This window comes from Paroedura picta, chromosome 1 (genome assembly GCF_049243985.1).
Source record: "Paroedura picta isolate Pp20150507F chromosome 1, Ppicta_v3.0, whole genome shotgun sequence".
NCBI classification, from domain to species: domain Eukaryota; kingdom Metazoa; phylum Chordata; class Lepidosauria; order Squamata; family Gekkonidae; genus Paroedura; species Paroedura picta.
This window is the reverse complement of record NC_135369.1, coordinates 95830569-95846401: the sequence shown is the minus strand read 5'-3', so window position 1 is coordinate 95846401 and position 15833 is coordinate 95830569. Positions and strand designations below refer to the sequence as shown.

The following is a 15833-nucleotide window of genomic DNA, read 5'->3' as shown; positions in this document are numbered from 1 at the left end:
CTGACGTTGTTTCCAGATCAACCTCTATCCCAGTGCCAGTGATCAAGTTGAGGGTGTAATCGGCCTGATGGGTGGGCCCAGCAACAAATTGCAGGAGCCCCAGTGTAGCCATGGGCTACACCAGGTCCCGAAGATGACACATCCACGTGGACATTGAAGTCCCCCAGGAGTATTAGACTATTAAAGGCTAATTGTGATTCAACCATAAATGAAATGAAAAACCAGCTTCAATCTTGGAAAACTTTAAACTTATCTTTCATTGGATGAATAAATACAATAAAAAAATGTATTTAGTCACCTCCCAACAGAAATTCCAGAAGATTATTAAATAACTGGCAGACACTATTAAATACATTTATCTGGAACAAGTAGAAACCTAGGATAGGTGCCAGTAATATGTATATTAAAAAATTAATCACGGGCTTGGAGGTTCACTACCTTAAACCTTATTACCAAGCTGCTAAACTAAAATGGATGAAAGATTGGATATTAAATACTACAGGAAACACCTTCAATCACTATAGAACAGTCTTTTGTAAAGTTGCCTTTAAAGAGTTGGCCTTGGGTAGAAGAAGAGACATCTCTGCTTCTCACTTGCCTTGAATGCCCCTTGCTGGGATTGCCATGAATCAGCAGGGCTTTGACAGCACTTTACACACACTCATTGTGCCAGTGGTTCCATTGTGACTGAACTACCTTAGGGTTGTTACCTCATCCATCCGTCTTTTCTTGCTCCCTTCCACCCTATTTTGGGTGGCATATAGCTCCCTATGAGTCATCTGGTGGTGACACTGGTGGGGCTGCTACATCTGCCACAATCGTGCTGATTAGTTAATTGCACCAGCATGGCAGCTTGGATCAGCTGTTGACACTATTATCAAAGTTGATGCCACTCCTATATGCTTGCTTGCTGCATAGATGGGTTATAGGACTGTGTCTGTAACCAGGAATTGGATGATTTGAATACATTATGCTATCATAGCACACTACCAGATTCTGTTCAGTAGGGAATCTAAAATCAATGTTCAGTCTAGTGCTCTGCTGTATTACTGAGGTACATGGAAGTTTCAAGCAACAGCTTTAGTCACATTAAATATTTTAGTATAAAATCATGGTTCTTCTTATTGTGTACTATGTCTGTGTTTCATTCCTCCTGCTAGTAATGAATGGAGTTCACAAGCACCAACATGTGTGTGTACAAGAAAATCAATATATTCATATATTTTACTAATACATTGTGGATCAAACAGAATCAACCAGCCCTTTTCATTTTGTTCTTACCTACAGTAAGGTTAACCAAAAAAAACCTTTAATCTTCTTAATTTGGAAATATCCAATTTCTGATAAATGAGGTAATCTCATATTTGTGATAGGGCAGAGATTTGACTCATTGAATTGCATGGCTCCGGCCAGCAAAGTGGATATGTATAACTAATATATGTTTATATCACCTGGTTGCATTATCCATCCATGTTTCACAAAGGAGTGGGAAGAAAATTGAAAGTATAAGAATAGTTTATGCAACCAGGTCATACATTGCTTTCTACTTGCAGTGATACGTTCAGTTCTGAAACCTTGGCTTGTTGTACATTATAAGTTATTGTGGAGATTTTCACCAGCCAATAGAGAAAGTTAAAATTTATTCTAAAAAGCGGCAGGTACTGATTCACTCTGATAAGCTACCCACCTGAGTTCAGATCATTTCTAGTTAAATTTAAGTGTTTGCTGTGGAAATCAACTGTGATAAACATAAAAGGTACATTTCATTAAGAGCTCTAGAAGTTCTTAGAGACAGCTATAATGTTCTACCAACTTGATGTACTGGTACCAGTATTCATTAGCAGTGTGCATTCTTCATTGCAGGCATGAACCATATGGACAGCAGTATCCAGCACAAGCACCTCCTTCAGGACAGCCACCTTACGGAGGACACCAAGCTGGACTGTATCAACAACAGGTATACATCTATAGCAATCATTCCACATTAGTTAAAATTCAGTCAGTAAATCTATGTATTTGGACATTGATCAACGCAAAAAAATATTAAAATAGATTCAATTGATTGACAACAAGGACATTGCTATATGCATGATTGTGTACATTTATTTGGAATATTTCACAACTGCAAAGAGCTAAATCAGTGATTAGCAACACAGGACAGTGTAGCTTGTACACCAGTAGGAGTTTGTTTATTATACTTATATGTGGCTGCTCCTGGGCCTACCATCTCATAGCGGCTAACAACAATTAAAAATACAAAAAATGCCTAAAACCTCATAACTCCCCAGACCTTTAAACACCCTCCACAATTCCCCCATCTGCCATATCCCCAGGACTGATGTTACCAATGGCAGATTCGAACAGGAGACTTCCAGAGAGGGGCAGATCTGATGTCAGCCTGGCCTCAACCAAAAGCCTGGCAGAAGAGCTCTGTCTTACAGGCCCTGCAAAATTGAACCAGCTCCAGCAGGGCCCTTAGCTCTTATAGGCCAAGAAGGCAATGACCCTGGCTAAGGCCAGGCCAACTTCTCAGTTGTCCAAGTATGTGAGTACTGCATTGACAGTTTACAGGGTTTATTGCCTAGCAGTGCGGTTGGGCTTGAAGGGGCAATTACATCTGTATCAGTAATCAGTGAATGCACCCTTAAAGGATGATGCTGGAAAACTTTCAGATGACAATGAAAAATGCCCTTGTGTTTCAAGCAGCTATATTCTGAGGGAATAGCTGCAGATATCATACATTATTAATTCTTACCAAATTGATATAAAACAACAAATGCAGGTGCTGGCTTGGCAGTGGACTGCCAGTTACCACCGCAGCTTGATCCAGCCACAAAAGAGGGAGCGCAGCCAGCTCAACTGGGGCCCTTGCACCTAGACACATAAGAAGGCACAAGGTGTCCGGGCTGGGCAGGGCGATCCTGGTGGCTATTTAGCCAGGGTCGCACCTAAGTTGATCCTCTTTCATGCCTCCCAGCTCTTCAATTGCTTCCCCACCCTCCCAACCTATTTTGGGTGTTTTTTATGCCTTTGCTTATTTATTTTTGTTATTTACTACTTTTGTCACAGCTGATGGTTATGTTAAGGGGTGGATCCTTTTCATTTGGAGCCCACACCTGCTTGCTAGGCTCTGCTAGTACTGGAGGCCTCCTTAAGAGGCTGGGTGCATGCTGAGCAGCAGCACCTTTCTGGTCGGAAGGAGTTCCCTCGCTGTGCAGGTGATAGTGGGCACTCTAATAGAGGCTGACGCCTGTGGGGCCTCCACCAGTACCACCCTCCCATGGGCCCAGCAGGCCTGGTGGTTAGGAGGAGCTTGACCTGGGAATCGCTTGGTCCCCAAAGGTGGCCTGCTGGTGTGGGAGGCTGCATTTGGTCTGCTGGCCACTCGGAAGCCAGATCCACCCTTGGTTTGCACCAACACTCATATGCATAACAATAGAGCTGTTGCCAGAATTTATGCCAAAAAGTATTGTTTGAGTCCTCTGTGTGGCCTGGAATATGCCAGCCTGCCAGGTAACCAGCAATCAAGTGCCATTCAGAACTGTCCAGGTACATCCTTATCCAGAGATAAAAGCTCTTCAAGGAAGCTCAGCCATTCCCAGTTGCTTAAATCAATAAACAATATACCACAGGAACTTCCCTATGTCCAAGGCTCCAGAGATACGGAGTCACTAGGGCCTCAGATGATAGAGGGACTCCCATGAATGTCTGAGAGTACAGACCAGGAATGGGGATAGAAGCTGTTTTGCAAGCTTCTAACTGTATTGTAATGTTTTTAAAGTCCTCTCACATTCCATATACAGGCATGCTGTTCTTAGTGTATTTTTATAGATATATTTTCTTATCCTTAAATCTGTTTTAAAATGTGTCAGTTTTCCCTTGAACTGCCAGCTATAATTAGTTTAAAGCTTCCATTTGAACCTTTGATAGTTTTTAAAAGTCTAGAAATGTCAAAAGTGACCAATTGTTTAAAAAATCACTTCAGATTCAGCAGCACCATGAGAAATATTATCCTAAAGTGATTTTTCTTTTAAATATACAATTGTAAGCATATCAAAATAGATTCCTAAAAGGAACATGCTCCCTCAATTGCCTCACAATCATTTTAAAATCTACCTCTAAAGTCATCATCTTAGGCTGTATCCTTTATTCATGTTGGTATTGCTTTTCAGAACTACAAACGTCATATGGATGGCATGTATGGGCCTCCCGCAAAACGCCATGAAGGAGATATGTTTAACATGCAGTATACCAACCAACAACAAGATATGTTCAACCAGTATAGCAGTGCTTACTCTGGACCAGATAGAAGGCCCATACAAGGACAATATCCATATCCTTATAACAGAGACAGGATGCAGGGTCCAGGACAAATGCAACAACATGGAATACCTCCTCAAATGATTGGTGGCCCTATGCAGTCATCAGCCTCAACTGAAGGACCCCAGCAGAACATGTGGCCTGCAAGAAATGATATGCCTTACCCATATCAGAATAGGCAAGGCCCTGGTGGCCCTGCACAGGCCCCACCTTACCCAGGGATGAACCGCACTGAAGATATGATGGTGGCTGACCAGAGGATAAACCACGAAAGCCAGTGGCCTTCTCACGTCAACCAGCGCCAGCCTTCTTACATGTCATCCTCCACTTCCATGCAACCAATCACTAGACCTCAGTCATCTTACCAAGCACCATCATCAATGTCAAACCACATATCTCGGGCTCCAAGTCCTGCATCGTTCCCCCGCTCTTTGGAAAATCGTATGTCTCCAAGTAAATCCCCTTTCCTGCCTTCCATGAAGATGCCGAAAGTTATGCCCACTGTTCCAGTTTCACAGGTCACAGGTCCTCCAACTCAGCCACCGCCAATCAGACGAGAAATAACTTTCCCTCCAGGCTCAGTAGAAGCATCCCAACCAGTCTTGAAACCAAGACGGAAGATTACCTCAAAAGACATTGGTAAGGATATTGTTGTCTGTTTATGGAAGGTTATTTCCTTTGACCTATAATTTTACAGCAAGGTTATATCAATGCTACTAAATGGCAATGGTTCTTAAAAGAATTTCAAGCCCATTTCATGGGACAAATATTGTTCCAACAATCAGTCTTTCTACACAAAAAAGCTTACTGAATATTCAGATGAGCTCTTTCTATAATTGTGACTTTGGTACTATCAAATTTGATACTCCTTGAGACTTGTAAGACTTCATTATAGAAACCACACCAGAATTTATATTAACTAGCATTGTTCAATGCAGATAGCTAGCAATTGAACCAGGGTGAACGCACTCTATAGAAGCTGCTTCCTAGGCACAGGGGCACATAGGAACAGGCTAATGAAAGCATCGAAAATCTTTTTAAATTTTGCTTGATAGCTCTCTTTCTAAAATAGAAGGGGTATGGTTTTGTGTTGGAGTTGGTCGGTCTGTCGATTAGTTGGTTGGTTTGCTAGCTGAAAGGAAGGAGCAGGAATTGTGTCCTTTTTGCCCTTAATGCTTGCTTATCTGAATACCATCTGGTTGCATCTTATAAAGGAATATAAATATTTCCAAATATTGCTCAGGCTGCAAGCAGTTTTCCACTGCTGGCACTCCAGGTTCCATTCCCTAGTCTTTAGGACCATTTTTCACTTTTCTTCTCATGGGAAGTTCAAGGTAGTTTGTACAGACTTAGCTGTCTTTGGTGGAAAGAGCACCTGGTGTCTGATAGGCAGAAAAGTACACTGCAAAATTAAAGCAATTATTCCTAGCTTCTGAACAGTTATTTGACCATACAAAAATGATTTCAATCTTTACCATTTGGAGATAGAATGTTACACAGAGAGCTAAATTATATTATATCTTTAGAAGAACAACCTCTTTAGTTGGCATCACAATATGATTCTTGCCATCTAGTGTATTGTTTTCTTCAGCCAGTTTAAAAAATGGCAGCATGGCTTGTTTGATCTAAAGACTTATGTGATACACTTAGTAATTAGGTAGAATTGTTGCATACAGTGATGAAGCAATGATAATTCATGCCATTAACTAGAATACAACCATCTGTTCTTAACTCTGATGTCTGCCATTTGAAACCTGCCTTGCAAATATTTGGAAAGCATTCATATTAAATTCTTCTCTTTTTTTTCCAGTAACTCCTGAGGCTTGGAGAGTGATGATGTCTCTTAAATCAGGTCTTCTTGCTGAAAGTACTTGGGCTTTAGACACTATTAATATCCTTCTGTATGATGACAGTACTGTGGCTACTTTCAACCTTTCTCAGGTAAGAAGAATGATAGAAATATGAAATATGCTGATGTCAAATTTTAGAAATTAAATATACTAAACTTTAGAAATTAAATATTCAATAGTTTATAAAATCCCAGTTTTTTACCTGCTGCTGCATTTGTGATATATATCACTTTCATTAACAACAAGAACAATAGAAGAATAGGCATGTGTGCTTTGGGCCACTGCAGCTGAATCAGGACTGCTTCGGACACAGAACGGCCGAATACAGTCCAGAGTGGCAAATGCCATAGATTTGTATGGCCAAATCACAGCCATCCAAATTGTCTGAATCGTAATTAATATGTCTCCGAAGCGATTCAGCCTTTCCTATTCTATGGGAATTTTTCCATTTCCGTCTTCTCCAAGTCGTGGGTGGGTGGTGTTTGAGTTAGAGACTCCAAACTTTCAGGGAAGCTTTAAGATCCTCTTTTCTAAAGACCTCCCAATTTCAAGAAGATTGGACCAGGGGGTCCAGTTCTAGGGGCACCCGAAGTAGGGGCCCCTATCCAGCTCCATTGTATCCCATGGTGGAAATTCAGACTCTCTAGTCTAGTCTCACTCCATTGGATACATTCAAGTGGGTCTGAAGCAGCAAAACAAAACAAAATCAGAGTCCAGTGCCACCATTAAGACCAACAAAGATTTATTAAAGGTGCTAGCTTTCGAGTGCAAGCATTGTTCCATTGGATACAATGAAGGCTGGAAGGGGCCTACCAGTTTGGGTACCTCTAGAATTGGACCCCCTGGTCCAATCTTCTAAAGATCCTCTTTAGAAAAGAGGGTCTTCAAGCTACACTTAAGGATTGGAGCTTCTAATTGAAACCCCTATCCCCCTCTAGGACACTGTGAAGATGGAAATGGAAACTTTAACAAAGCAGGAAGGGGTGGGAGAGATCTCTAACATGCAGATGCCTCTCTTCAGTCAGGAGATGTTGGGAATAAACAGGAATTACAGCTTAGTCTTCACACAGAGCAGTTCCCATCACCTCCCCTGGAGAAAAGGGATGCTGCATGCCAATGCAGAGTTGCTGTGGCTTCACACCCCAGCAATTCTGGGGTGCCCACTTCCAGGTGGAACCTGGAGACTCACTGAAATCACATTACAGCAAAGCAAGATCACTTCAGTTCCCCTAGCAAGGTGTGGGGGAGCCTCCCTAGGAGGAGTCTCAAGGGATACCAGCCTCCAGATGGCACTGGAGACCCACTGAAATCACACCACATGGCAGAGAGAGATCACTTCCCCAGAGAGGAGGGGATGCCTGTTTACTGTCTGCTGGCTAGCTCGGTATGGCTGCTACTGCACTGGACCTTGGAGGATCTATCTTCATGGGAGCTGTTGTTTTCTGTGATCTGGAGAGCTGGATTTGTTACCTCACCAGTGTTTGATATGCAGCCAGCTGGGTGATCTTGTCTAACTCCTGTCAGAGCTGTTCTCACAGAGCAATTCTATCAGAGCTCTCAGCCCCACCAACCTCTCAAAGTGTCTGCTCTGGGGGAGGGGGAGAAAAAGAAGGCAATTATAAGCCAGTTTGAAACTTCCTTGGGTAATGAAAAGTGGAGTATAAAAACCAGCTAGTCTTTCTCTTAACTGTTCTTTTCTGGTGGGGGGGGGAGGCTGGAGGGGAGAACCTGTGATGATGGATGCATGGATTCAGTACTTAGACCACCCAGAGCTCTTCCACTGGGAAAATAAGAGTTGGTGCACATGCTGGTCCTGCTGAGGAGGAAGGTGTCCACATGACACTACCCCCTTACTTTCTGAGGCTTGCTTTAGGCAAATGGATTTTCTATTTGCGTACCAAACATAATGATGGATTTCTTCTGCCTGCCACTGCCTCCCCACCTAGCCAGTAGCAGGCATCCCCTCCCCCTTCTCTCTCTTGTGTTGTTTGGTGGGCCTCTGGGCCCCCCGTGGGCCTCTGGGTGGGCCTCTGGGCATCCCTTAACTCATAGTGGTGCTGGGAGATTCCCCCCATAAACACACCTTGTCAGGCAACCCCTACTCTCCAGTTCTGTGTGGACTGTGTTGTGATTTCATTGATTCTCCAGTTCTCACCTGGAGGCTGGCATGCAAGCATTGCTGGGGTAGCCAGCCACACCCCTCCTCTGCAGCTCTGACATACATCCCTTTTCTGCAGGGATGGTGATGGGAACTCCTCTCTGTGTGAAGATGAGCTGCAATTCCTGTTTATCCCCATAATCTCCTGGAGGGTGGCATCTGCATGCTAGACCCAAGAGAATAATTTCCCTGCTTTGTCAATGTTCAGGTTTCTGCCATCTCTGTGGCCTGGGGGGCCGGGGTTTGAGTTTAGGGCTCCAAACATTCAGAGTAGCTTTAGGAGCCTCTTCTCTGGCTCCACACCCCCCCCCCAAGTTTCCAGAAGATTGGATCAGGGGGTCCAATTCTAGGGATTCCCCATCCTACCTCCATTATATCAAATTTTGAGAAAAAATAGACTCCATGTTCTGATCATAAATTCTCACCATTGGAAGTAATGGCCCATTATGTCTTATGGTGAGAATTCAGGATCAGAATAGAAAGTCTAATTTGTTCTCATCATTGGATATAATGGAGGTAGGATGGGGGGCACCCTCTTTGGGAGCCCCTAGAATTGTACCCCCTGGTCCAATCTTTTTGAAATCTGGGGGGAGTCAGAGAAGAAACCCCCGAAGCTACCCTGAAAGTTTGGAGCCTCGAACTCACCCTCCTCCCTCCCAAGGCCATGGGAAAGACAGAAATCTCAGAATTACCAATAAATTCAATGGCACCATTCAGACATCCCCGAGGTTATTCAGTTGAAGCCGGATCCAAATCCACTTATTCAGATGGCCCTTTAATAGTCCGAATCGGGCTCTTCAAAACCAGAAACGGTCCAAATTTTTTGGGGGGTGCACATGCCTAGGGTGTTGTAAATTCCAACATGAAATAGCATGATAAAAACTTTTGAGAACTTACTGTAGCTCTGAAAGCGGTTGTGACTATTGCTTATGTCTTGTGAGCTCTTTCTTAGCTTGGCAATTAAAATGGCCTATATAATTAATTCCGTACATTCTGAAAGATCAGTTTGTGTGTGGATATTGTATCAAAGTATCTGAGTTCTTTAAGTTGTGTTGATGATGGAGTTAATAAATGAATGTTACATTCTCAATGAAAATGAATTTGCTTTGCCCCAAAATGGTCAGTGTTATTACCACGACTGACATATTTTATCCATGGGACAGAAAATCAGAATCAGGATCAACTCTTCCTCATTGCTTGCACATGCCTTTATATTGGTAAGTTTTTTTAATGTATAGAATGAAGAATAGGTTGGAAGAAGAGTCTGAATGTCCATTTGGAAACCAGAAGACTAGAAGAAAAACTGAAAAATCTTAACATTTTCTACTAACACCATTCCATATTTTCTGTAATTATCCTGTTAACATTTTGTGTTTTTTCCCCCCTGTTTCCTCAGTTATCTGGCTTTCTTGAACTTTTGGTGGAGTATTTTAGAAAATGCCTGATTGATATTTTTGGAATCCTTATGGAATATGAAGTGGGACATCCAGGACCAAAAGTACTAAATCATAATTCAGCTCGGAAAGAGGATGGCCAGTCTATGATACAAGATGCCAGAAAAGAAGAGGAGAATGATGATGAATGTATTGCTTATTTTGATGAATTGGAGGAAGAAGAGGAAGAGGAGGAAGAGGAAAACGAGAAAACTGAAGAAGAAAAAAGCACTGTTCTTGCCCCCCCAGGTGCCATTGCTGAACCAACTGAGAGGCCAAAACAAGCCAGTAAATTTGACAAGCTGCCTATAAAAATTGTAAAGAAAAATAATCTCTTTGTTATTGACAGATCTGACAGACTTGGGCGTGTTCAGGAATTCAACAGTGGACTTCTCCACTGGCAGCTTGGTGGGGGTGATACAACAGAGCACATCCAGACCCATTTTGAGAGTAAGATGGAGATCCCTCCTTGCAGGAGACCACCTCCTCCATCAAACTATTTAAGTAAAAAGAAGAATGGGGAGGGGAAAAGAGAGTCAGAGCAGCATGACAAAAGCATATCAGCCACTATTGATGATGTCTTGTCAGCTCGTCCAGGAGCACTGTCCGAAGACTCAGACTCTGCTTCGCAGACAGATAGCAGTAAATTTCCATTTGGGATCCATCAGGCTAAAAGTCATCGGAATATCAAGCTGCTAGAAGATGAGCCAAGGAGTCGAGATGAAACTCCACTATGCACCATAACTCATTGGCAGGACTCTTTGGCCAAGCGATGCATCTGTGTGTCAAATATTGTCCGCAGTTTATCTTTTGTGCCTGGTAATGATGCTGAAATGTCAAAACATCCAGGCTTGGTGCTGATCTTGGGAAAGCTGATCCTTCTCCATCATGAACACCCAGAAAGAAAACGTGCGCCACAGACATATGAAAAAGAGGAAGAAGCGGACAAAGGGGTGGCCTGCAGCAAAGATGAGTGGTGGTGGGATTGCCTTGAAGTCTTGAGGGACAATACATTGGTCACATTAGCCAATATTTCTGGGCAGCTAGACTTATCTGCTTACACAGAAAGCATCTGTTTGCCAATTTTGGATGGCTTACTGCACTGGATGGTGTGCCCATCTGCAGAGGCACAGGATCCTTTTCCAACTGTGGGGCCCAATTCAGTCCTTTCGCCTCAAAGACTTGTACTGGAAACCCTGTGTAAACTCAGTATCCAAGACAATAATGTGGACCTTATCTTGGCCACTCCCCCATTCAGTCGTCAGGAGAAACTCTATGCTACTTTAGTTAGGTACGTTGGGGACCGCAAAAATCCAGTCTGCCGAGAAATGTCCATGGCACTCTTATCAAACCTTGCCCAGGGGGACACATTAGCAGCAAGGGCAATAGCCGTGCAAAAGGGAAGCATCGGAAATTTGATAAGCTTCCTTGAGGATGGGGTCACCATGGCCCAGTACCAGCAGAGCCAACATAACCTCATGCACATGCAACCCCCACCTCTGGAGCCGCCTAGTGTAGACATGATGTGCAGGGCAGCCAAGGCTTTGTTGGCCATGGCCCGGGTGGAGGAGAACCGCTCAGAGTTCCTTCTACATGAGGGCCGTTTGCTGGATATCTCAATATCTGCTGTTCTGAACTCTCTGGTTGCATCTGTCATCTGTGATGTACTTTTTCAGATTGGACAGTTATGACATAAGTGAGAAGCCAAGCATGTGTGAGTGGAGATTAGAGGGTCACATATAACTGGCTGTTTTCCGTACTTGTTTATCCAGTGTAGGAAGAAGGGGGGGAAAAGAATATTTGCTCCTCTGCCCCATTCACTATTTACCAATTGGGAATTAAAAGAAATAATTAATTTGAACAGTTATGGAATTAATATTTGCTGTCTATGTGTATAAGTACATCTTTTATTTTATTTTTTTAACCAAAGTTGCTGTCTAGTACATTCAAAGGCCACACTTTTTTCCATAGATATCCTTTTCAATGCCTTTTTCCATGTTTGTATCACATTTGGGGGCGGGAAGCGAACTACAGAAATTTGGGAGGTAAATTACTGCAAAACATCACTTGATGGGGGAGAAATAAGCTCACCACTCTGAAGCGCAAAAGTGTACGGGGGGAAACATACCAAGTTACTGTGTGTTTATTTTTCAAGAAGGAAAGACAACCCAACCACCCTTTTCACCGTTGCCCAAAGCGCTCTGTGCAATAGAAGAATGTTAGTGATGTAGGCGTAGCGGAGAAAGGAAAGGGGCTGGTCCATAGACTGCATAGGAAATTATCTTGGGTTTCTCCACAGGAGAATGGTTACATTAGGGTAGGAGCAAAACAAATTCTTTAGGGAAGGTTGTAACACAAACCTGAAGATGATCAACGTGAATTGCTTCCTCATCAGAACTGTCTCGTCAGTATCTATTGTTAGACCTTCCATAATGACAGTTCTTCACAATTCCTTTTAATCATTTTTAAAATATTTTTTATTGCCTAAGGGCCGTGATGTATATAGAAGTTGTACATTAAACATACCCTCATCTCTTTTTTTATAAATACAAGGATTTAATTCTTTTTTCATGATGTGGTAACTACAAAGTGATGGTAGAATTAATTTTATTATTATTATATTATTATTATTATTTTGTTTGGGCCATATCTCCAAAAATGATAACAAAAAAAAATCACCACCACGAGGGTAATGTACAAGTTTCTGTATGTATAAAGTCATGCTCTATTTCGGGAGAGCAATTGCTCACAACTTGCTTTATAAATCAAGATGTGGAAATGGTTATGAATGGATTGATTTAAGAAAATGGTTACCTGTCTACAGACAAAAAATGCATATACAGGAAAAAAGGAAGAAACAACTTCAAAGATTTTTCAGTGAGAAGAATCCGCATTTGTATTTCAAAATAATGTAGTTTAAACAAAGAAAAAAACTTGATGTAAATTCCTCCTTTTCCTCTGGCTTAATGAATATCATTTATTCAGTATAAAATCTTTATATGTTCCACATGTTAAGAATAAATGTACATTAAATCTTGTTAAGCACTGTGATGGGTGTTTTTGAATAATGTTTCATTTCACTATGAAATCAAACCAGTTTAATAAGTAACAACAACGGATATCCTCTTCCTCCAACCAAGAATGGTTGATCCTGGATTATCTTCCATTTGTTGTTCAAGGGACATAATAAGTTACTGTCTTTTGAAAAATGGAATCTGTCAGTTTTGTTTTAAAGTAGCTCATATGATGAGGTTGGGTTGATGATCACTGTACACCCACAAAAAGTTCTGCATTCAAGAATGAAGTACTGTATTTGCCGGCATATAAGACGACTGGGCGTATAAGACAACCCCCAACATTACCACTCAAAATATAGAGTTTGTTACATTACATTACAGTACTATGGGCCACTATGGGCAGCTATGTCTATCCCAACTGAAGTGCACCCGGCGTATAGGACGACCCACCCACTTGGAGGCATGTTTTTCAGGGAGGAAAAGTAGTCTTATACGCCAGCAAATACTGTAAGTATTAAAATATTTATTGGGGGGGGTTTCCTGGCAGAAGTAATTGTACTTCAAGTACAATTTGTGTGAGTCATATTTCGCACCTGGTATAGACAGCCAGAGATTTGATTCAGTGATTTCTTGTAGACCAACAGATGTTCAAAGCTCATCCATCAAATGATTGCTGTTTCCATATCCATGGTAAAAGAAAAATTCACAAGCATGTTTTGTCATGTGTACAAAGTTGGCTCCTTCCTGGAAATGAATGGAAACAACTTGTAGCACACATGTGGACCTTTGGATTGTGTAAGCTGAAGACTGCCTTAATTACCATAGCACTAGCACCCTTCTTAACCAGATAGTTGAAAAGTTTGGGATCTATTTCATGGGTGAGCAAAAAAGGGAACATGCATGATACATTCTTCCCATGAATGCAGAATCAATGGCATATCAGTCTTTCCCTCCCCAGAATCCACATTCAGATCACCTCACTGGTTGCACCAAGGTCTTTCTTTTTTGCACATAGTGTTGCAGAATGTGAAGCAGCTGTGGGGAAGCAGTTCCCATTTTGCTGTGGCAAACCCCTGAGAACTCTTAAACAAGTGATCCAACAGAGCAGAACTTAACAGGTTCATATCAATAATTACTCAGTTTCCAAAAGAGACCCTTCTTTTCACTTGATACTATATTTTGAACAACATTCAAACACTATTTTTTTCTGTTTCTTCCTGCTTCGTTGGCTTGACTAAGAATAGTTGCATATTTTTCCATCTTTCCTTTGATTTACTGTAGGGCTGCTAGAAAATACGTTATCCCAGTTGGCATCCCAATAATCTTGTTCATGTAACTTGCTCTAACACATTAATATAGAAGATAATTTCATAGACAGGCAAAGTACATACTATTATCATCTAAGCTTGAAACGTGACTCCCCTGTGTCACGAAAGGTAATTTTCTAGATGTTCTTCTGTTGTAATCTGCTCACTTTCATATCACCCACAGTAACCGTCTCCATCTCTTTGTCTCTGGTATAACAATGCATTCAGAAGTATATGTTAAATTATAGCCCACTTGTAACCGCACATCACAGAAAGAAACTGATTTAGGGAGCTATAAAATCTTTCAAAGCATTCTGTGATGAGAATCTATATCTGGTCCTTCTGACTTGTTACCTATTGTTTAAGTCTTTTTAAGAAGTGCATGGATTCGGGATGTTTTCAAAGCCCCAATATGACTACCATTCTGTCCTGTATTCTTCCAGTGAATTGATTTCCTTAAGTAGTTTTTTTTTACATTCAGCTTAAGTGAAAGTGTCCTGCTCCATGAGGCTAAGAAGCATTAGAATTGTACCCAAACTGAAGAAGAAAGCAAGGCATTCTCATAAGGATAATCAAAAGTCATTAGCTGAATCATCAGCAGCTGGAGCACCACTTCTTGTGTTGCTCTTTAAAAAAAAAACAAAATAGTTGAAACCTTGGAAAGTATGTTCATAATCTGGGATACTCAGTTGAAATGGCCTAGCTACTAATGTCCACACGTGCTCTTATGTTAACCTTTCCGCATTCATTTTACAGATCAGTTATCAGAATACCAAATGTACTAACACTACCATTTGCAAAGGGGGAAATACGCTTTGTAGAGTGCTCTAAATAAGAGAGCATATACCATGGAATTCTATAATCTACTGAAAATGTTAGCTGATATCTAGTCTACCAGCAGAGCCTTCAAAACTATAATGTTTGAATGGGTTTTGCATATGTGTTTTTAAGCTCACCTGAGCATGTTATTGTAAGAGACTGAAGATCCTAGAATAGAGTAGCTAGGTTAACAGTTACAAACTAAATCAAGTGGGAATTCTGCTGGCAAAAAAAGCATCAAGTTGTATGGTCAGTTGCTATAATATAACAAGTGGGAAACTTGCAGGAGCAGCTAGCCCATTCCCCTGAGCTTTGCTTCCTCCCCTCTCCCCCTGTTCTCTGCCTGTCACTTCCTCTATATGCCCCCATCGCTCTCCCAGTCTCCTACCTGCTTCTGGCCACCCACCACAGGGGGAACACAAGAAGAAGAGTTGTTTTTTATATTCCCTTTTTACTGCTTGAAGGAGCTTCAAAGCCTTCCCTTCCTCTCCCTGCAACAGACACCCTGTGGGGTGGGTGAGGCTGAGAGAGCTGCTGGCAGGACTGCTGGGTCAGAACAGCACAATCCTCCTGTGGAGAAGCAGGGGATCAAACTTGGCTTGCCAGATTACAAACCACCACTCTTAACCATGTTAGCTCTCCAGAGATCAGTTTTCCTTAGGTGCAGGTTAGGAAATTCCTGGAGATTGGGAATGGAGTCTTAGGATGGTAGCATCCTCAGCAGGATATAATACCATAGGTTCCAGTCCTCAAAGCAGCCATTTTCTGCAGGGGAACTGAACTCTGTCATCTGGAGAGCAGTTGTAATTCAGGTTGATCTCCAGCCCTCACCTGTGCTAGTTCCCTGGAAGAAATGACATCTTTGTAGGGTATGGTCTATGACATGACACCTATCCGAGGTCCCTCTGTTCCTCAAACCAGACTCCGCC

General features: G+C 42.0%; 1 protein-coding gene across 5 annotated transcripts in view; it reads left to right on the top strand.

Annotated features, from left to right (window-relative positions):
• Positions 1-12803, top strand: part of ARID1B (AT-rich interaction domain 1B) — a 488774-nt gene extending 475971 nt beyond the window's left edge. For all 5 annotated transcript variants that reach the window (XM_077348882.1, XM_077348907.1, XM_077348891.1 and 2 more), the window contains 4 exons: positions 1864-1957; positions 4173-4959; positions 6131-6261; positions 9725-12803. In XM_077348882.1, coding sequence (XP_077204997.1) covers positions 1864-1957; positions 4173-4959; positions 6131-6261; positions 9725-11452 — 2740 coding nt within the window. In that variant the 3' untranslated portion in view covers positions 11453-12803. The remainder of the gene's footprint in view (positions 1-1863; positions 1958-4172; positions 4960-6130; positions 6262-9724) is intronic.
• Positions 12804-15833: the final 3030 nt, after the last annotated feature.